The following is a 22,503-nucleotide window of genomic DNA, read 5'->3' as shown; positions in this document are numbered from 1 at the left end:
CAGGTGGATGGATCATGCGCCCACATCCAGAAACACACGGGCGAGACATCTTGAAAAAGACGTGCCCATGCAGCTCTTTTAGAACAGAAAGCTCTCTTATCAGTGATGAAGCGCCCAGGGGAGAACACGAGCCGCGTGCAAATCACTGCACAGACAAGCCACAGGACCATGAACCCGCTGAAACGCGCTGTTACACCAACACCGACTGAGAGAGACGCTCATTCTTTTTGAGAAGGCAAAGAGAAGCACATAAACACTTCGGCGGCGATGCAGAAACAAAAAGCGAGATTGCACTCGCGGCTCCTTTTATACCCATGCGGTGGGGCGGAGTTCGTGATGCTAATTCCTCAGACCCATGGTATTTTCATACCATTGGCTCGTTTTCTAATAACTCGAAGGTGATGGGCTCTCTAGCGAAACCCCCATTTCGTCAGTCACTGACGAAACTCGTAGTGACTGACTGAAAGGGAACTCATGTTGTATTTAAAGTATACATTTTATTAGTTAATACCTGGGAATCAATCCCATGGCCACAATGTGGCTAACATTATGCTATGCTATTTGAGCTAGCTTCCTTTTGAGCAAAGTTCAAATTAAAGAATTTAATAAGAAAGTAAAGAAAGTAAAACCTGTCACGATTGAACACTTGCTCAGAGCAGACAAACTACTGTGTGTGGGCCAGGATTTCAAAAAGAAACTACTCATGCTTTCATAAACACACATGTATACGCACACACACACCAAAACCTAGGGGCCAAACATTAAACATTGTGCATTGGACCGAACGAAATCACAATGCACAGTGATCAATCTGCTCTAATTAGAGAAGGGAGAACAGACCTCCCTGCTGGGGAGAACAGCACTGCGCCTCACTTTTTACTGCAGGGTGGCCTTGTGTATACTATATGTGTGTTTGTGCAAGAGAGAGAGAGAGCATTTCCAGTTGTAGATGTGCCATTGACAAAGCCAAAGAAAAGGGTTGTGTCTTGTTTACCAGTGTGTTGCCTGTTAGCACTTTAAGTCTTGAACGGAAAACACTCCCCATGGGAAGGATGAAGTTCATTCACACCGTCTGAACCACACTTACAGATCAGAGGCTGGCCAGCTTTTCTCACTTGGTCTCACTTTCTTCAGCTGTTTCTCAATCTGTCCTTCATTTTGTCTCTGGGAAAAGTATGAGCAATAATTGAAAGACTTGTAGTCACTGGGTGGCAGTCAGCCTCAGGGTCTAATCTTGTCTTTCTCAGATTAGGGGAGCGTGGGTAAATTTTTACTCAAGTTGTGCTCTAGGAAAGAAGAAATTAGATGTAAAACTAATAGACCAAATTATGTTTTAAGATGTTGTCTTTCATTTCACTTGAAAGCGGTCTGTAACAAAGAGTCATAGGAAAATTAGTGGTCCAGTGACACAACTTGCCCCATATCAAGGGGTGACTACTTGAACCGTTTACACAAAAAAACACACACATAATCCCATTACAGTGCTGCTGATTTGTTTGTTTTTCATTTTTTATAGTATTTGTATTTTTTTCTGTATTAAAAGGCAAAGCTTGTTATTACCATTATTTGAGCCACTGGCACAGCCTTCCCCAAAGCATCTAGCACACTACTCCACAGCTAATATATTGGGGGAAATGTTTTTATTTATTTTTATATTTTATTTAATACAGCGAGTCTTTTGACAAATAATTTAAAATCTTGTCATTCACAATGCTTCATTAATCATTTGCTCATTTGCATAGTTCATTCCCCCTATTTTTAAAATATTTTGTTGAAAAATAATTTACAGGTACATGGTTTTATACATTGGGAACTGATCAAAATCTCATATTGTATATTTTTACACCTGGCAAATACATTTTAAAATGTACCCACAGATGGATTTTCCACTCCACCGGAATTCTGTCCAGCTCCCGCAAAAATAAATGTTACCTTCTCTCTGGTCCCACCCACAACATTAATGTTTTGTCCCGCTCCGGCCTGCAAAAGACCGCAGGTAAAAGTATACATAGATTGTATTCAGTACGTCCATTACATTTCCATGAAATAGTTTCAAGTTAGGCTGCTTAGCCACAACCTACACATCCCAGCATAAAGGCTCCCAATACATTATTTGTTATTAAAGAATCTACATTCACAATGCAGAAAACTGACCCTAGACCAGCAATTATTGGCAGCTTTTCCCTCTAAAAGCAATCGGTAAGCAGAAGGCGGGCTTGGCCTATGCTTGCCCCTGTAAATCTTTTTTTTTTGTTGTTCTTGTTGCTTTTGTGAAAAGATGAATAACAATTCATTTGTTTAGATATTTCTATTTTAAGTGAGTCCTGTGAATAATTTTATTCTCCTGCAACCTGCACACACGAGTGCACCACCCGCACCGGCATCGCCCATCAAATATTGTCCCGCGCCACAGTCTGTTGGGTCTCGCGGTAATCCCGCAGGAGTGCAGGTCTCTACCCACTGACACATCTTACCCCACTCACACATGTACACTTGCAAAGACTAATCGCAATAATCTTTTCTACACGTGCAAACACACATAGCTTTTTTATTAACTTAATCCTCATGACTAGTCACTTTTTCATATTGTTACTCTCTCATACAGGTGTCAATAACATAATGACTTCTAATCATCCCCACTTACTACACAGTCTGTGCATGTGTATAGACGCATCTCTAAAGCCCTGCAATAAGTACAGTTATTTTGTGTGAGGCTGCGGCAGCAGGTGTGTGGTACACAAACATATGATCCCCGTGGGTTTGTTAGAGGCTTGGCATTGCTCCTGCTGCAGATGTTAAGCTATATATTGGCTGAGCTCTGCCTCATCACAGGCAAGCAAACCTGATGAATCAAGCCACCTCACACAGTCTTAGATCACCTTACATGCTTCACATTGATTGATTCAGACTGTCTCACATCATGTACTCTGCCTAATGTTGCTTCACCTTACACTGCCTTGCATTACTTCATACTGCCTCATACTACTGCTCAAACTGCTTCACCTCACCTCACATTGCATCAAACAGGCTTGTATCGAGCCACACTGCTTCACATTGCTTCAAACATCATGTTATTAGTTGCACAACATGTTTATGTGCAAAAATACATTCCTAATATAGATTTTTTTAGATTATATTTTATCTCAAAAGTATATTTTCATGAACAAAATTCCGTTCAAACTTTTATTTTTTAATGGTTGCACTTTATTTTAAATGTTTTTTATTGAACTGTAATTATACATTTAAGTACTGAGTAATACTAAGTAACTAAATATAGAATAAGGGTTTGGTTTAGGGTTGGTTCCAGTTAATTGTGCATAATTTATTGTTATTAGTTACCTGTAACATATGTAACAATGACACTTCAAAATAAAGTATATTTATCACATATTTAAACATTTAGTTTGATAAGTTTTTTTTGTGTGTGTGCATCACCTGTCTATAATAAGTGCACCACAGCAAGGCCAAATGTGGTTTAAATGGCATGTATACGTTCTGTATGATTCTGAGCTACGAATGTATTATATGTTTGTCTGCAAAAACCTGACTTAAACGTTTACATGACATTTTATTACAGGATGAATTATTGTTTTTGTCTGACCGAAAACTAACTCTTGAAAGTGCATGTAAATATCCTTATTCAGTTACTTCACCTCACATTGCTTAAACCCGTATCACCTCACATTGCTTCAGACCGCCTCACACCATGTCACTCGCCTCACGCTGGTCCAAATCGACTCATATCACTTCTCAAAACCTCACATTGCCTCAAACTGGCTCACATCACCTCACACTGCCTGACATTTCCTCCTAAATAGAGGGAAGAGAAAGCATTGCCAGCCTGCTCCTTTGCATCAGTGTCAACACTGTCAGTTACCTGTCAATAGAGACATGAGACCATGGTGATGTCCTGGTCCGTATAACAGCTGGTCTCAGTGCTGTTCTATTCAGCAGCAACGAGGACGTGGCTCAAGCAGAGTTACATTGTCAAACCCCTTCTCTAACCTTCAAAAGTCCTCTAGAAATATTCTCCTACCAACACTACAAACCATTGCCAAATCTTTAAATATGCTCTTGTTTTCCTTACTTCTCTCCTCCTCCTCATATTTCTTATCCTACATTTCTCATATACCAAAAAGGAGATATTTGCACCTGATCCTTGGGAAAAGTTAAACACAGCTGAAACATATAGTGTGACTGCTAGTTTGTCTCCATACACGTCTGTAATGCATGCTTGCTGTATATATGCTCTGGGGATTTCAGATTTAGCCCTCACCACCACACAAAGCGAAACCATAGCAAATTGTGTGTTGTTTTGCGCCTACACAGTATATATATTATCAAAGGCTCTTGTGTGTTAGTATATCTCGCAGTATCACATGAAACCATGGCACATACCACACACCAATCTGAAATGAGACTTTTTACACTTCCATGTAGCAAACCTCCCACTCAGGCCCTGTTTGGATTTACTTAAAGAATAGGCTGGCAGATGGAAAGACTAAGAGGAAAAAATAAACTTACTTAAACACTGTCAATATAAAATGTACTTACCTGTGCTTAAATTTAGACCCTCTCTGTGTACACAGATGTTGTTTAGATATCATCATAACTAATTAGGTAATTGTTTTGGAGAGACATTAATCAGTAATTGGCACTTCTAACGAGAGCACTTTCCAAGTTTAAATCAGGTGCCAATCTGTCTGTTGCTCTGACGACTGTACAAAATTAATGAAAGCAGGAGAGCAAACAGTTTGTTTGCAATCAATCAATATCTCATGGTGTAAAGGTATTGAGTCGCAAAATAAACAAGCGATTTCTATCCAACTGGGGTTGTGTTATAATTCTTCATTTATTTTAGCCTCTCTTTCACACATACAGACTGCACTCTCATTGGGATGCACCTCCTTGCCTTAGCCCCAGCCCTAATTAAAGCTTCCTTTGGGCCTCACTATGTGGAGCACCAAACCAGATCACATCTCTGGTGGGCTGAGGAAGAAAAAGAGGAACAAGTGAGAAAAGGTGGAGGGGCATCGAGATATAGAGGCATGATCAGACTGCAAATGCTGCCTGGGAGCCTTTGATAGAACTGTTTTTTTGTGGTAGTGATCTAAAAACAGTAGCAGATGATCTCTAATTACTCTCAGGGCACGTTTCATTCTAGATTGGCAAATATTTTCATTCAAAATAAGCTTTTGTATGATTAATTGAGAGACGGAAAAAAATACAACAGAATGATGGGAAACACTGGGTACAAAGAGGAAATACAGAGAGAGCAATAAGTTGGAGAAAAAAGAGGGAATTTTAACTGTGTCAAAGACTGGTTTAACAACCTTGGTCTTCATAGTGGTGATAGCATGGTTACAGGACTTGCTGCAAACTTTTTTACAACCTAGATTTCACTGTAGATTGTTGTTTTGTTATAATTCCCAGGATTAAATCACATATTCTTGTAACTGTCTCTTGAGTGTTGAGTTACTGATGGTGCTCAAGGCTAGAACATAAGAACAAAAGCTAAGACTCATCTGGATTGAGCAGCAGATCTGACTCTTTGCAGCTTTAAAATGTGTTCCATTGCGTTCAGAGGAGGATGGCGCAGGCACAATGCAAAAACCTTTTAATCCCTCATTTCTATAGATATTTTCCTCTCTGGCATACAGTGGCCCTGGAATGCTGCTCAGAAACAGGAAACCTTGTATGGCTTGTTGATTAATGATGTTTGTCGTATCACAATCCTCCCTCGCTGTCTATATGGAGGCCTGAAAGACAGGTGGCAGGGTGAGATAAATTATCCATATTCTGGAAAGCCAGTATATGGCTCATTTGCTACCATTTTAATGATTAAGACAATGAAATCCAAGGGTAGGGCACTATTTGTTTTTACAGCTAGTGAATGATTTGTTTGGAAATAGTCCAAATTGCAGTTGGTTTTCCTGGTTTCATTTAGTTTTTGCCCCCTGATTTTATACAGGAGTTTACAGCAATCACTATGCACATATACACAGATTCATGCATTTATGCCAGCTTGTACCAGCTCGTGTGCCATCTCATCATTGGCAGCCATGAAAATATGGACCAATTAAATGTTTGATTTGAGAAATGCATAGATTTGGCTTCCATTATTATGCAGAATCCATTAGGAAATGTTATTGTGTCGTGTTCTATGACTCATATGTTTGTAGTGGCTACATATTCAGTTTTATAGTGACTAACAACCAAATGTGTTCTTTTAAAATGTGAGTTCTATTTTATAAATTGCTTGTAAAATTTGGTTTTCAAAAAAAAATCTGTGTTTGTATAATCTGTGAAATTTTATATTTTTGTTTTATATTTTACATAAAAGTAAATAAAATATTAGTGCATATTAGTGTTTGTAATCATTTGTTTTTATTTTTACATTTTGAGAAACCTTGATATTTTCCTGTTAAATTAAGCTCATATGTATTGTCTTTGTTTCATTTGACAGATTCATCAGAGAAGACTCCAGCAGCTGTCCTTCAACTCAAGATCAGTTTTGAAAATGTATCAGGCACTAACTCCGCTATACCGGATATGAGCAAATATGGGGACTCTGTTAGAAACCATGACAAGCCAACAGCTTTGACGGCTCAAAAGAAGATCCTTTTTTTGCATATGTGAAAGATATTTTATGTACTCTCAATAACAAACTTATAGAATAATTCAACCTTGTTTCCCTTTATTTTAAAACACCCCTTCCTCTCCACTACAATCATGAAGAGATTGTTGACTGCCCTCTCTCCTTCCTGTACCACTCTCCTCTTCCTTCCCCTTTTCCTTGTCTTATGCCCACCAGCATTGGTCAGAGGTGACTGCTGGCTGATCGAGGGGGACAAAGGTTATGTGTGGTTGGCCATATGCAGCCAGAACCAGCCACCATACGAGACAATCCCACAGCACATCAACAATACAGTACATGACTTGCGGCTTAATGAGAACAAGATCAAAGCTATTTTTTTCACTTCCTTGAGTCGCTTTACCAACCTGACCGACCTCAACCTCACCAAGAATGAGATCTCATACATCGAAGATGGTGCTTTTGCAAGCCAAGCTAATTTACAGGTCCTGCAACTTGGATATAACAAGTTAACCAACCTGACAGAAGGCATGTTGAGAGGTTTGGGACGTATGCAATGTCTTTTCTTGCAGCATAATCTCATTGAAGTCATTGCCACTAATGCATTCTGGGAGTGCCCCAGCCTCAGCAACCTGGATCTGTCATCGAACAAGCTTGCCCGGCTGGACCCATCCACTTTCACTGTGTTGGGCAGGCTCATGGGATGTGAGCTTGCAGGAAACCCTTTCCACTGCGGATGTGAGCTCTACAGTTTCCTCAGCTGGTTAGAGGCCTTCAACAATGTCACACACACCTATGATCGACTTCAGTGCGAGACCCCACGGGAGTTGTTTGGCTATCCATTGTTGAGTCCTGTTGCCGGGCATGGACGGAGTGCTCGCAACATCCTTTCCTCTGTGTGCCGGAATGGGGTGATGATTCCTGGGTTGACATCTCTGCCACCTGATCCTGATTCTTCAGGCTTGGGACCTGACATTTTTGAGCCCATTGGACCATACCATCAGCCCACAACTTCCTCCTCATCTGACAATGCATTTAGTCCCAGCATCAAACTGCAACATGTGTCTCTTTCCTCTGCATCCCTTCTGATCCAGATTCCAAAGCCATACAGCAAAATGTACATCCTGGTGCAGTACAATCAGAGCTTTGTGTCAGATGTGATGAACTTGAAGAAAAAAAAGGAAATGATCACCCTTAACAAGCTCAAAGCAAACACCAACTATACCTTCTGTGTGGCATCTATACGCAACTCTCAGCGCTACAACCACACTTGTTTATACTTTTCTACCCGAGCACCAAATCCAGATGACTTGATGCCTCCACCCTCCACGACCACCCACTACATCATGACCATTGTTGGCTGTCTCTTTGGAATGCTCATTGTCCTTGGGTTTGTCTATTACTGCTTACGAAGACGTCGCAGAAATGAAGAGAAAGAAAAATCCATCTGTGTGAAGAAAACCATTCTGGAAATGCGATATGGACCAGAGGTGGCAGCAGCAGTTGCAAATGACCCCACAGCTGTCCAGAAACTCCACGAGCAGAGCCACCATCAGCATCACCATGGCAAACTACCCATGTCCTCCTCGTCCAGCTCTGCCATGCTTGGCCATGGGTCTGCCAACACTAGTTCCTCACGTCTGTCCTCCATCCCTCAAGTAGAGAAGATGGCAACTGCTTTCTCTGAGGCCATGGCCAGTAAGGGCAACTATATGGATATTAGGACCTCTGTTGGAGGAGATGAAAGGGGGAGAGATGGAGCTGTGATGCATGGTGTTCGGGAGGAAGACCTCAGGGGGGATGATGGAAGTGACTTGGGTGATGATTCAGATGATGATGGCCGGGGATCAGCGTCCGAGATTTCAACCATTGCGATGGAAGTTGACAAGGTCAACCAGATAATTAACAACTGTATTGATGCCCTCAAGCTGGACTCTATTGCAGCTTCTTCTGTTTCCAACACGGCAAGTGGTCCCACCTCACCCCCACCTACCTCTTCCTCCTCCCTGACCAGAGGACTGATTTCCATCTCTTCTAGTATCAGTGATGCATGCCAAGTCCTGCCTTCCCCAAAAATCCCTCCCCCACCTCCTCTTCCCTTCTCTGCCCCTCTGTCTGAGAGGCCTGGGATCACAGGTGGTGGCTTTGTGTCCCCACCATATCGTCCACCACCCCCAGCTACTGCAGTGAGGCCTATTCAAAGACAGATGAGCGCAGATGCTGCTGTCATCGTCTCCTCTTCCAAGAGGCACTGCCGCCCTTCCAGTGGGAAAGGGGGTCGTGTTTACAGCCTAGATGTTCCGGAACCCCACAGCCCAGATCCCTGCCATTATTCAGACAAGGGCAGCCCGTTGGGGTGTGGTGAGCCCCTGGAGCGGCTCCCTTTAGTAGGTAGTGGTGGAGGAGGTGGCTGTAGCATTGACTGTGGTACTGTAGATGGGATGGGCCTTCAGCAACACCTGGAGGTGCACCCAGACTACCACTGTGCAGAGCATCGTCATTCAGTCCCTGCCCTATACTACGAGGGCTCTCATGACTCCCCGGCCCAAAGGGTCTCTTTTCTCAAGCCTCTGTCACGCACCAAGAGAGACGCTGCTTCCTACTCTCAGCTCTCTCCACGTCACCACAATTACTCTGGCTACTCCTCGAGTCCAGAGTACTCCACTGAGAACACCTTGCGCATCTGGGAGCGCTTCCGTCCCCACAGAAAGGGTCCACGTGAGGAGTCATGTTACGTAACAGCTGGAAACGCCTTGCGCAAAAAGGTCCAGTTTGCCAAGGGGGAGGACTTGCATGACATCCTTGACTATTGGAAGGGTGTGTCAGCACAGCAAAAGCTGTAATCTATCTGACTGTGTGAATACACCGCGCAGATCTCTTTTACTGCCTGATAAACCAGAAGAGCAACTCTAGTGAGCAAGTTGGGTTATGGCTGCAGTTTGCAAAACAGAGCCAAGTTTTTCAGGGTTTGAGGACAAGTTGTTTAAACATTTTTGTACAGTGAGCCAGAAAGAGTAAAAAGAGCCTGAGAATACACTACATACATAAGATAACATTCAGAGATATCATTTGGAGCATTGTTGTTCTCAGTGAAAAAGATCCAGTGGGCTTATCATTTGTCAATAATTAAAATAATCTGTGTATTCATCGTTCATATCAATAGTGTAACCTTAACTAGAGTCCTTATTAAGCCTGAGAGAGAATATCTGTTTGTACTCTCAAATCATTGGTCATCACATTCATTTGTTTGGTGGGAATGTGTGTTTTAGGAGGATAAAATTATGTGCTGATTTTCTACAAACCTGTCAAAAGCAGTTTCCCTCTTCCATATTACAGAGACTGTGCACAACCACATTTACATTTCAATAGCACTCCTCATGTGAAAAATAAAGGAATAGAGGAAAGAAAAAGATAAAAATGAAACAGAAGAATCTCCCAGGGGAACCTTGGAATAGTCAGCTGTGTTTGACAGCTGCTGAGCTGTACTGCTGTGCTGTGCAGGTTGGCATAAATAGTGCAAGGGGTGATAGAGAAAATAGATTTACCAGGGTTTGTGGAAAATGCATAGATCTGTGTTGGAGATTAAAGACACATAGTTCTGTACATCTCTCATCTCTGATGCATTATTAATAGCATTTCCTTATCATAGGTTACCTTGTCACTTGTATCAAAGCAAGAGCATGAAGTCTCTGTTGGCACCAGAGGTTTATGTATTCTGTTCTTCTGCCCTGAGGTAAATCTGTTTAGTCCATTAATTGGCTTTTGGAAGCCTGTTGCTGATGGCCGAGTCATTCAACAGGCAAAGTGACCTATACCCTGGTTTGGCACTTTTAAACTGACACTTTATATGGCATGTTTCTCCAGGCTCTTTTTTGTTTATTTATTCATTTGTTTATTGAGGGAAATTATTATCCATTATGCTGACTTTGCTGACATTATGCTGACTTAAGACAGAAAAAAATGAGCAAGATTTAATTAAATAAAAAATAAATATTTTAAATTAATACCGGTAGATGTTTTATGTTCTTGTTATAATTTATTGACCTTGGGTTTCAACGTTGATAGTAAAACTCCTCTCCCCAAAAGCACTTAATCTCAAATATAGATCTCATAAGATAATACATTATTAATGTTATTTATTGAAAAAATTACAAATAATATCAACTTCAACACCTCTGTCAGCTATTATTTTATTAATTCCCATTTGGATTACACTAACTAATTAGCAATTAACCAAGGCTATATCCTTAAGTGTGCGAGGGTAAGCAGCCAAGACCTCCAATTTGATTAAAAGAGATCACACACTCTCTCTCACACACACACACAGCAACCGCAGTCAGCCTACAGTTTCAGGGACCAATAAACCAAAAAATTTGATTAGTGGCACTGTGGGAAAATATACGTGTTTATATGTAATGGCAGGTGAGACATCTAACAGGCAACTGAAATAAAATGAATGGTGTTTAATCAATGAAGTATGACTAAAACTCACAATGCATGGCTTAAAGGGTTAGTTCACCCAAATTCTGTCATCATTAACTCACCCTTGTGTCATTCCAAAACTATATGACTTTCTGTCTTCTGCAAAGCACATGATGTGACAGAAGCTGCAATTCTCATTCATTATAATGGAAAAGCGCAAAATAAAGTTAACAATTCAGAAAGAATGAATGTCACATGGATTTGTAACAACATGAGCGTGAGAACATTTTTCAAAAGGTGAACTATTCCTCTAACTCTTTAGATCTGAGCACTTTGTAACGGGCCGTTAATTTGACATCACTGTTGATGAAACGCATTTGTGGAGATATCTATTTTGGAAATAATGAGATAAATTAGATTTAAATGGAATGCAAACAGCTCAAATGAGGGTAAGTGTTAGCATTAGCAAACCTCTTTATTCTGCATCAGGTGTTTTGTGCCTTCAGTAAAAGGGTCCATTATTCATTTGTATCACAGAAGAGTACATTTTTTTTGTTTGGTTCATATTCTTTACATCATATCATACCCCTTATTTAAAGGGATTTCATTGTAAATACATGTTCATATACCATCTTTCTTTCCATATCTCTTGATTAAGGTTTTTCATTGTAAATATGTGATAGATACCTGCCAACATTGGACATACACTCAGGCACAATGTCTCTTTGGTTCTCTCTTTTTCGAGGGCTTTAAAAAAAAATCCAGTCCAAGGTATATGTCAAAAGTTGTTTATAGGATGCTTTATGGTTTACAGAAAGAGGAACAGCAGCAGCTATAACATATGTGGATTATTAGGGCTATGTGTGTACTTAAGGAAGACATTGCACACAGCTCATTTAAAGAGAATGGACCCTAACTGGACAAATCATTCTTGGGCAACTGAAATGGACTCTCAAAGGACTGGTACCGGAGGCTTACTGTGACATTTTCCTTACTTTATGAACATGATTTTAAAACCTTCTTGGACTGGTCTTAAGGAACTAACCATCAACACTCAATCAAAAATGACTGTTCATTTTTTATAACAGTAAAATCTGATGCCCAGCTTTATGTTTTAGACATGGTCCCCTCATTGACAAAGAAAAAATAGAAAGAAAAAAAGACTTGCACTCCTGTACAAATGTGTTCAGCCATTTTTGCTATGAATTCAAGGTTGAATAACAAAAGATGGAGTAATAATACAATTGGCATGGTGTCTGTAAGATTTGTTATCTATTGTTTAAGAAAATGTGTACATACTGGGGGGTTTTTTCCTCTTATTTTTTGCTTGGGGAGTAAGACTGTGATTCTTCATGCTGTTATCTTGCTCAAGGTCATTCTCCTTCAAAATTCCCTGTTGAAGAATTAATGTTTTCCCATTCATTCTGGACAAACAAGCCACTCAATTATTTCAAGTTACAGTATTTTTATATCAGACCTTTTTTCACACACTATGTTTATAATACATTCTTTCTTTCTTTGATTTACTTGGTCTTTAAATCTTTGCTTGACATACTGTATCACAGATAATTACCCAGTTCAGCCAAATTTGTGTTTGTTTACTATCCTACTACAGAGCTAATAGGCTACAGCCACTTTCTTCATACACCGAAATTAATCAGAGGATGGTTGGGGTCAGAGTGTCGTCTCTCGGGATACTGATGTTTTTTGAAGGATTGAATAATGCATGTATCTGTCTCTTCTTCTGGATCCTTTGCTAAAGTGTCATTATATTCCTGCTCTGTGCTAGTATAGTGTTATCAATTCGTCATTCAGAAGTTCGTGAAGAACATGTGTCATGTTGACTGTTGAGACCAGCTCTTTTTGTTGTCTTTATGAATGAATTGGTGATATACTAGTGGGCCGTACGCAGTTGTTTGTATTCCACTCACTGTAACCATTCAGTATCACAAGACAAAGGATATATGACGCTGTTGCATAATTTATGGTGTTTGGTGTCATAGTGTCATACTTAAATTGCCTTTTTTTACACTAATAGTTCTTTCTGAAGGCCCTTTCACTATAGTTGTGTTAAGGAAGTTGATTGTACAAAGGGCAGAAAATACTTAAACATTAATCACTGTCAGCTTTCAGCAATATTACACAGAGTGCAAAGTGGATTACTCTTCCACAGCAGTTTTTACTTTTTCTAAGCTCTTTAGCCTCTTTTTAGTGGTACACACTATGGAATGAGATTGGCTTGAAGTGAGCAAAAAGATATGGATTAATGCTTTGAAGCAAGATTTTTATTCCAGCCTCCCTCCTTTTTTACGGCATTGGAATGGCAAGAGAGTGACGAACGAGAAACTTTTGTAGGTAATTAACTAGCCATGTCATACCATAAATCCCCATTATTCTTTTTTTTCTGAGACAATAAGGTAACTTTGAATTACTTATTTGTATTGCAGTTCTTAATTTGTAACGAACATATTTAAAAGCAATTACTTCTTTTTACAAGAACAGAATCCATATTTAATTGACTTAATAATTACTAAGGACCAAATATTGTTCAACAAGCTTATTATTGCCCCTCAGGACACTAAATATAGTCCACACGACTACATGCAGTTAACGTATTCTGTGTCTTTGAAGGTCCTCCTCGTTGACTTTGCCTGTCTTTGTTCATGCTCAAAAGAAGCCCAGAGAAAATCACTCCGAGGTTCTTGGAGTCAGGATAATTGCACCTCTTTTATGAAGCTTTTAAGTCGTTTTCTTACGCATAGAGAACCACACTGCCACGTTTTCCCTCTTACCGCTTGTTCTTGTCTCTCATATGTTCTCTGAATTCCGATGGTTTGACTGCTAGGAGCAAAACATGGCAGGATTGTGAGAAACAGGCTGCAGGATGGATACATTTGATTAGAAGTAGAAGAGACACTAAAAGGGCCAGTTGCTGTGCTTCTCCAAAACGCAACCCATGGGCTTTAATAACCCAATTAAAGACGTATTTTATATTAGACTGTGATGGAGAAACATAAGAATGCATTGATTTGAAGAAGATTCTAAGAAACAAGTGCAAGAGAGAGGGGTTAACTCTGAATCAGCTCATCAAAGTGAGTCGGAGAATGTCGTTATGATTATGGAAAACACATTTAACACTCATAATCAGGAGGAGACAGTAAATCAGGGAAGGAGATGATGCAGCAAGTGTGTAGGAGTACTTTGAGAAGAGAGAGAGGAACAGAGAGTATACGCAAGCTGCATCAACCTGATAATGGCTGGAGCTTTGAATGAATAAATGACACACACAATCTGTAATGTTGTGAAAGAAGACAGGCTAATGCATGCGCAATGAAACAACCCTAGACGATTAGATGGTCGGAATTGCTTATGAGATCCTGACTGAATCGGATCCAAATGTTTGTGTTTGGTTCGTTAGTTCATCAATCCCAAAATGAAAATACTCAACCTCAGGCTGGTTTTGTTTTGTTTATTTTCTTGTTGCTAACGGCCGTGGTCATTATGAAAAAAGATGTTTGAAGATTCTTAAAAAAATCAAATTTTTTTGTTCAACAGAAAATAGTAAGTTGCATTTAATATGTGTTTTGAACACATTCTTTTCAATTCTAGACAGAATTGTAAGTTTTAGGAGTTTTGAAGTGTTAGACTATCCATTAACAGCACTGTCGCTCAGAAATCGTGGGAAACATTTAATAGATAAGTGGGAATGTCAGAGGAGCTATAGGATTTTCCCAGCTATTGGCACTGGGGGATCACACCAGTTAATCCTGGGTACTGTTTCATCCCCCTCCATCACTCACTTCTCAATTAACTTCAGACTCCATCAGCCTGATGTCCCTGTAATCTTCCACTCATTCCATCTGTAGTCTCCGTTTATCCGTCTATACAGGCCAACATATCAAGATATCACTGGAGCATCACTCCCATATTCAGACAGCAGTTGAACATACAATGGGGAGGAAAAGAGGAAGTTTAATGAAACCACATTTTTAAAGGTGTACTAAGACTTCGTTTGTTTTGCCATCTGACGCAACAGTAGTGTTGGACTTTATATCATTATTATCTTGCAACTGCAAGTGTTCAACAATTGGGGCTTACAGAGAAAAAGAGAATAGTATTTGACTAGACATGTGAGGGGGGAATTCCATTACTTATTGGAGTTAACGTTTTATTATTCAAAAATTACATATATATTTTTTAAATACAGGGGTGAAGTGCAAAATGTTTCAACATAGAAGGGTATGTGCACTAATGAACATAATTTCCTTATTTTGTGGAAACATATGCAGATCTTAAATTGTTATTGTGTATAAATCATTGCTGAGGTTTCACTGAATGTGACTTTTACAGCCTGGTTTGGCACATTGTAAAGCGGGCAGAATTCACACAGAAGGAGTTTGTGGGGGTGGTGTTCGGGTCTACTGTCATTCATTTGATTATTTTTCAATTTTAACACTCCAATCATGTGTTTTGCTGAATCTGAGGGTAAAATGTACAAAAGGGTGACAAGGGCCTTTTGTGTTTCATTTTGTTTTGTTTTAATCCTCCAGTATAATAATCCTCTCACATGATGTTGGCATGCGGTTGACGGGTCTGTCTGCTCTTGAGCGGAAGAGTATCTTTGAGCCTTCACCTGTCCCAAAATGCGGCTCAGGAACCTTTATGACAATTATTAGCTTGCATCTTTGTTTCTTCTCAATTGCTTTATAAGCCCTTCTTTCACAAATATGATTTCCTGTTCCAAGAAAAAAAAAAAGCAGGAGGGTAAATAGTAGAAAAATAGCTATATTTGTGAATTTCAAACTTTGTAAAAATATCAAAGATGTTTTTTTTTTGTTTTTTTTCCCCACTGAATTTCTAGTTGTAATTGTTATAATTATGTTTCGTGATGGAAGGTTTCGGGTGATTTTGGGGTAACATGTTGTATAGCTTTGGACTGGGTTAATGCGTTGATCCCTGTTATCCAGATCTGATTCAATCTGAGACCATAGAAAGTGGCAGGAAAAGAAACAAAGTGTTATATTTGCATGATTTTCTGTATTTTTTAAAGAAATGAATTATATTGTTGTGTATATTGAGTGGATATATTTTGCAAACAAAGCAAAAATTAGGCATTGAAATACTGTCAGAACTTTTTGAGGGATGATACTGAGGTTTATTAACACCTCAAGGATACTGAACTACTTCCATTGCTGTCACTGGAATTCTTATTACAGTTTTGAACCAAGAAAAAAACTGCCTGAAACAATGCCATGGGAAAGCTTCGTATTCTGCTTTACTATTGCCAACAAAAAATGGATATATTGGTCAGTCTTGTTTAGTGCCAAAATAAGACCTTTATCCCTTGTGGTTATTTCTCTGCAATGAAAAAATAAAGTGAGATCCTAGCTGTGTCGATTCATCCTCTGCAGAACTCAATGCTGCCCAGAAGACTCCAGATCAATAAATGAGAGAATACGGCACATCCACTACATTAACCTTGCAGGTGTCCCGCAGTAGCCTCTTGCCTCTGCTGAACCCGTGCACGGCTGCTCATTGAATCAATGATAAAGCAAACATCAGCGAATGAATGTTTCAATGTTTCTGAAAAGCCAGTGAAATAGTCTATGGGGGGCAGTGAAACAGAGGTACTTAGAGAGATGGTCCGTTTGGGAAGCTGTTGTCTCTGGAGGCTGTGGAGGATGTCGTTCTCTATTTTAACCGACTGAATGAAGAGGCCAACATTGATTATTTAAGGCTGAGAGATCACGAAGGCCAAACCACAACACCAAGCTCATCATGTCTGTAATCTTGCCAATGGCTCTTCTATTCATTCTATACATACACAATATACAGTCGCACAGCATTTTATTGAGGGTAAGAATCTGAACCAAAAGGATTTTTTTTTTTTTTTTTTTTGCAAGTGGAAACCAAAGCTTTTCCATGGCGACACACAAAAGAGCTCCAACTGTGAGCTTTATAATAGTTTGATATTGGACATCATAAATAGCTTAGTTTTTCAATCGCAGCATTTGACAGAATTGTAAATGAATTTCAGCGATTTTAAAGAGTCTCATTAACAATGTTTTCTTCAGATCGGTTGTATATTTCTTTGCCTCTCTTTCTATCTACGGAATGGATCTCAAAAAGGACACCATTTCTTTGATGTGATGGGGAAAAAAGCCTCTGAAATGGTTTACTTGCTTTTATTTAGCTGGTAATTATATCCTACATCTTCTCCACCACAAATTCTGTACAAAAGATCTATTTCTATATTTGCAATAAATTTATAATAAAAAAAAAGCTGCATATGCGTCATGTTTTACTCACACAAACGACTGTGGAAGCTTGCCAAACATCATTGAAATGCATTGGTTAGTCTTGTCTCTTGTCATTTTTGTTTGGGCAGAACTATGTGTGTTGTCAAAGAAAGCTGCTAAGTGACTCATTTGATCAAATCTGTACTTGATTTACAGATATATCTAAAAAAGCGAGAACTGCCTGATACAAACAGAGCAATCACACCATTGCCAAAGCTTCCCACTTGAACAGGAGAGACTATCTGACCAACATGTACAACATCTCAGTTAGTTTATGTGATGTTCTAAGGGCAGCCTAATCTAAATTTAGTGAAACCGCAATATAATTGGTATGACTTTCAAATAATGGAGGACCGATCTTCATCATAGATGGCACTAAAGAAATTATTGGAAAATATATGAACTTTGAGGTCACTGTTTTATATATATGACAGGTTATAATGCTCGTCTTCTCCATCATTTTATAATTATTTGATGAAAAATCTCCTTTCGTGATCAACACACAAACGCTTCACTCATACTGTACCTTGTAAACACGGCTGTTTCCCAAAGGACCGTTGAAAGCCTTTGCACCCTAAATTACACAACATTTTGGAAAAATTAAGGACAACTCTTGCCATTTTCTCTCAGATGTTTTGTGAATTTGTGTGATCAAACTGTTATGAAATTCCAAAAACATAAACGATTCCTTTGAGACTTGTGCTAACTGAAAATAGACCTGTAAGTATAGTCTAGTAGTACCAACTGTAAATTGAAAGTAAAAGTTGAGATGTCTCTCTGCACATTGCCTCACCACAGGAACGTCTCTTAATCCTCTTTACTTCTCTAAGGTAAGCACTACTAACAGTCAGTTTTACTCTCCTAATCTCCTAATATGTGGCCTGAAGAAGAAGCAGGAGATCAAAACAAAAAGAAACACTACAACCCCATCGTTGCGGTACCTCTGCAGAGACATGCTGTGGCACTGAGCAGCCAAACTCAAAATCTATGAGTGGGTGACTGATTTTCTGAGCTAATAGAATGCACGAATCTTATTAATGGATTTTCTTATGTTTCTTAACATGTTTTATTTAATATCCCCCTCTGTCCTCTCATCGTTTATTCTTTTAATTTCATCTTTTGTTTCCTTGCAGTATTGTTTTGCAGTATTAAATTTTCTTGAGGTCTTTGATCACATAAGCCTGCACAAAATACTCCATCCATTTTCCTATTATGTTTATTATTATGCATGAAGTTTTTTATGTTCAAGTCAAAAATTGCACCTCATTTAACAACCAGAAAAGAGCTCCAGGAAGAGTCAATGCATCCCCTTCTGTTCTCTGTGCTGAGAAACCGCACTCTTTTCCCTTCAAACTTACATTAAGTCATCAACACAGAAAGCCCACTAAATTATGAAGCAATTAGAAATGTTGTGTGGGAGTGCGTGATTGATGAGGGGGTGATACAGCAGGGTGGATATGAATGTCCTGACCAGGATAAATCATTCAGGCCTGCAGGAGAGACAGAGTTTCAGTCATGCTGCTAATGAAGAGATGTGAACAATCCCTTCTCAAACTGCTAAAAGAAAGACAAAGAAAGTGAAAAAGTCTTCAAAAAGAAGGGCACAAAAAAGTGTGGCCCTTTTTTTTTAAGGGCACACAGGGCCAAAGGCCCCTCTTGATTAAAAGGACCTTTTGATTTGAGGTCAGTCGAAAATGTAATGACATTGTAGATGTATGTACCCAATGAGAATTTCAACACTTGTACACTAAAATTGATATATCTGAAACTTATACACTTATATTTGACAATATAAAAAAAAAACTGAAAAGACCAAAAGCCACTCACAGCACTGCTACGCTGTTGAAAGATGATGCAGAATGCTTCAGTGCAATAAGCTGTTTTATGTAATTGGGCAGAAATGGATTATTTGTAATGGATGTGCAGAGTGGGTTCATATTAACTGCTACAATCACAGTGGAGATTAATTTGTGAAAAGTAGAAATAGATTATGAAATGCTACAAAATTGTAAAATAAACAGAAAATTGGTGAACTGTTTAGTGAAGAAGTTATTTTGAATAAGTGCATAAAAAGATCTTGTTATTTCAGTATTTTCCTACAGTGACATTATTACCTCTGTAATCTACTGGATAATCTACTGTTATTCAGCAAGGATGCATTACAGTTTTTTACAATCGCTATGACAGTTTTTTCAATACATTTAACAAGTTTCCTAAACTCTTAACACGGTTAGCACAACATCCGTCTTTGTATGCTATACAATTAACACATTTCTTGCTGCTTTGACACAAAATGCATACAGTTAACACAAATTTAAAATGCTTGAACTTCTTTTACACACAAGCTCAACCAATACCAAAACAATGTAATTTTACTGCCAAATTTACAAATGCTTTCACACTGTATGTCAGAACAGATAACATCTTGTTCTAAACATAACTTATATAGGCTAAAGTCAATGTGAAGAGCTCTTCATATTGTGAATTGAAACACAAATATATTCCCTGTATTTTATTCCATTGCTACTGAGAAACAGCTTATTGAAGTTATGCAAATATATAAATTACAGCTGATTCCAAAGCACACTCAGGTGTTGAGTTTCTTTCAATCGCATGCATGACCATATGTTATACTGTAAAAGAGGACTCTTTGGGCTGATCTTGTGTGGAAAAGGAACAATATAGAGCAACACGAAGAAAGAAAGAAAGAAAGAAAGAAAGAAAGAAAGAAAGAAAGAAAGAAAGAAAGAAAGAAAGAAAGAAAGAAAGAAAGAAAGAAAGAAAGAAAGAAAGAAAGAAAGAAAGAAAGAAAGAAAGAAAGAAAGAAAGAAAAATGCCTGCACGAGGGAGAGGAAGACGAGTACCAGGACAAGGGAGAGGAGTGGGACAAGGACAAGGGAGAGGTGGAGAGGTATATCTTGCAGTAATGTCCTTTTGCAAATAAAGTCTTTATTGCAGCAATTCGGTCTCTGTCTTTTTTCTTTCTTTCTTTCTTTTTCATAAACTGTACATAAAGCTACTCTGAGATGGTCATTACTGTAATTTTTTTTATTGAATTTCTGCAGCAAAAGAAACAAAATGCATGCATTTACTAAACCCAACAAAACAAAAATGTAGAGAGGCTTCAAAAGAAACTACAGTGCAAAACACAATCTATGATCAATACAATATATGTCTATTGTATAAGGGCCGACCGGACACATAAAATAATGCAGTTTCTGTAAATTCAGCTGATGTTAGTGTTTTTTTGTCATTGTGTTATGATTGACTAAATGTTCCTGTTGGAAGAGAACATGTGTTAGTGTTTTGAATAATTATTTGATTTTGAAACATGTTTGCAGTGTTTTGTTAGATATAGTGTATTGTGTTAGTGTATTATTGTATTTTGAAAATTAGTTTTGGAGTTTAGTTTACAATGTGTGATTTTGAGCATGAAATTAATCGTTTTGCCAATTGTGTGTTTTAGGTGTGTTGGTGCGTTAAGAGTTTAGGAAAATTGTTAAATGTATTGAAAAAACTGTCATAGCGATTGTAAAAAACTGTAAACTGATCAAAAGTGACAGTAAAGACTTTCACCGTGTTACACATTTCTATTACCAATCAAGTTCTTTTTCATAAAACAAAAGCCAAAATGTATCAAGGTTTCCATAAAAAAATTAAGCAACTGCTTTAAACATTGATGGTAAATGTCTCTTGAACACCAAATCAGCAAATGATTTGTGAAGGATCATGTGACACTGAAGATTGGAGTGATGAAATGTTTTAATGAAATGTACAAAAGTTTTAAAATGGTAGTGTGTGTATATATGATTAATTCATATAGCTCAACCAGTGCAGGAAATCTTGCTGTCAAGGTCATTGGTTCAGTTCCCAAAGAATGCACTGATCAAAATGCAGCGTGAATTGCTTGGATAAAAGAATCTGCCACGTGTGTAAGAGTAAAATTCATCAGTGTAAGGTCAGATAGTCAGTTAATAAGTGACTGAACAGTAATCAGTCTTGCAAGATGCTTTGAATCACAGGTGTTGTACAGTGCCAGAACATGGACATATATATAGTCAGAGCAGAGTTCATTCATGGTTGACTTGTTCAAGTATTAACTTTTGAAACAGATGGAGGAAATCCCTGGAGGACGGTGAGGTGAGGTGAGGTGGAGAATGTTCTCCTCAGCTGAGAATGACCCTGCAATACTTTATCAGGCCCTTCAATATTTCATACGGGAAAGACGTGTTCAGTATTTAGGATAATTTTTCATTGTTTTCCTCAATTTTTGTCGCATTTACGAGGACAAAAAAATACTGCATTGTCTTTCTCTGAACCATGAAAATTCAGCTAGTGACATTTGTTATAAAGAATAATAGTCATGAAAAAGTATTTAGATACATCAGTCACACTTGCTATTGCATAACAAAATGTCAAACCCAGTAACATTTATTTTAAGAACGTAAAGCACACTTTGTAAGCAAAACACTATGCTTAAGATATTTGTGGTGCGATCTGGGAAAACGCATCACATTTGGTTTAAAAAAAAACAATAAATGCTGAAAATGAAAAAAGTTATGTGATGCTTTCTGGTTGTCAAGTGTTACTGAAGCACATTAAGAACCAGTGGGGATTCTGCTCTGACACCTGAGGACATCTGACTTTGTACATACACTAAAATCCCTTTGAAACCAGCTAGCTAAAAGTCATAGCAGAATAAAAAAAACACACTTCTATTTTTAAGTGTCCAAATATTATGGGGCAACTGTACATCCAGGCACAGAGAGCGGTCAGAGCGCTGGGTCTCATAGGCTAAGTGCTGTACGCAGCTCCACAATAACTGCTTGTGGACAGGATGAGGTCAACAGATTTGCCCATGGCAAAATACTGAGAACCGACTGTATGAATAATGCAACGCACATCTTTTAACCTTAATGTGACTACTGCCCACAGAAATTATTAGCAACAATTACATATTCAGCTTTTCAAATATTATTCAGTCATTTATTTAAAGTTCTCTTATGATTAGTGTTTTTCACTTATAGTCCAGAGCTACAGCAGCAGTGAGGAATGATCTGCATTTGTACAGCTTGCAGTGCAGCCGGCATCTCTTTTCATTCCTGACTGGTGGAAAACGCCTCCGTGACACCATGCAATTACTCTGAATATAGTGTGTCATTGTGCAAACGGTTTAAAAGGCATGGA

General features: G+C 38.6%; 1 protein-coding gene across 4 annotated transcripts in view; it reads left to right on the top strand.

The window, feature by feature from the left end:
* Window positions 1–12,154, top strand: part of elfn2b (extracellular leucine-rich repeat and fibronectin type III domain containing 2b) — a 97,958-nt gene extending 85,804 nt beyond the window's left edge. For 2 of the 4 annotated variants that reach the window (XM_079618432.1, XM_079618434.1), the window contains one exon: window positions 6,467–12,148. In XM_079618432.1, coding sequence (XP_079474558.1) covers window positions 6,733–9,438 — 2,706 coding nt within the window. In that variant the 5' untranslated portion in view covers window positions 6,467–6,732 and the 3' untranslated portion in view covers window positions 9,439–12,148. Of the gene's footprint in view, window positions 1–1,877; window positions 1,997–6,466 lie in introns of all 4 variants that reach the window. The other 2 variants (XM_079618433.1, XM_079618431.1) reach the window with 2 other exon arrangements.
* Window positions 12,155–22,503: the final 10,349 nt, after the last annotated feature.

This window comes from Phoxinus phoxinus (assembly GCF_949152265.1).
Source record: "Phoxinus phoxinus genome assembly, chromosome: 1".
Classification (NCBI taxonomy): Eukaryota; Metazoa; Chordata; class Actinopteri; order Cypriniformes; family Leuciscidae; genus Phoxinus; species Phoxinus phoxinus.
Note: the sequence above shows the minus strand (reverse complement) of the source record. Positions and strands in the feature narration are given on the sequence as shown.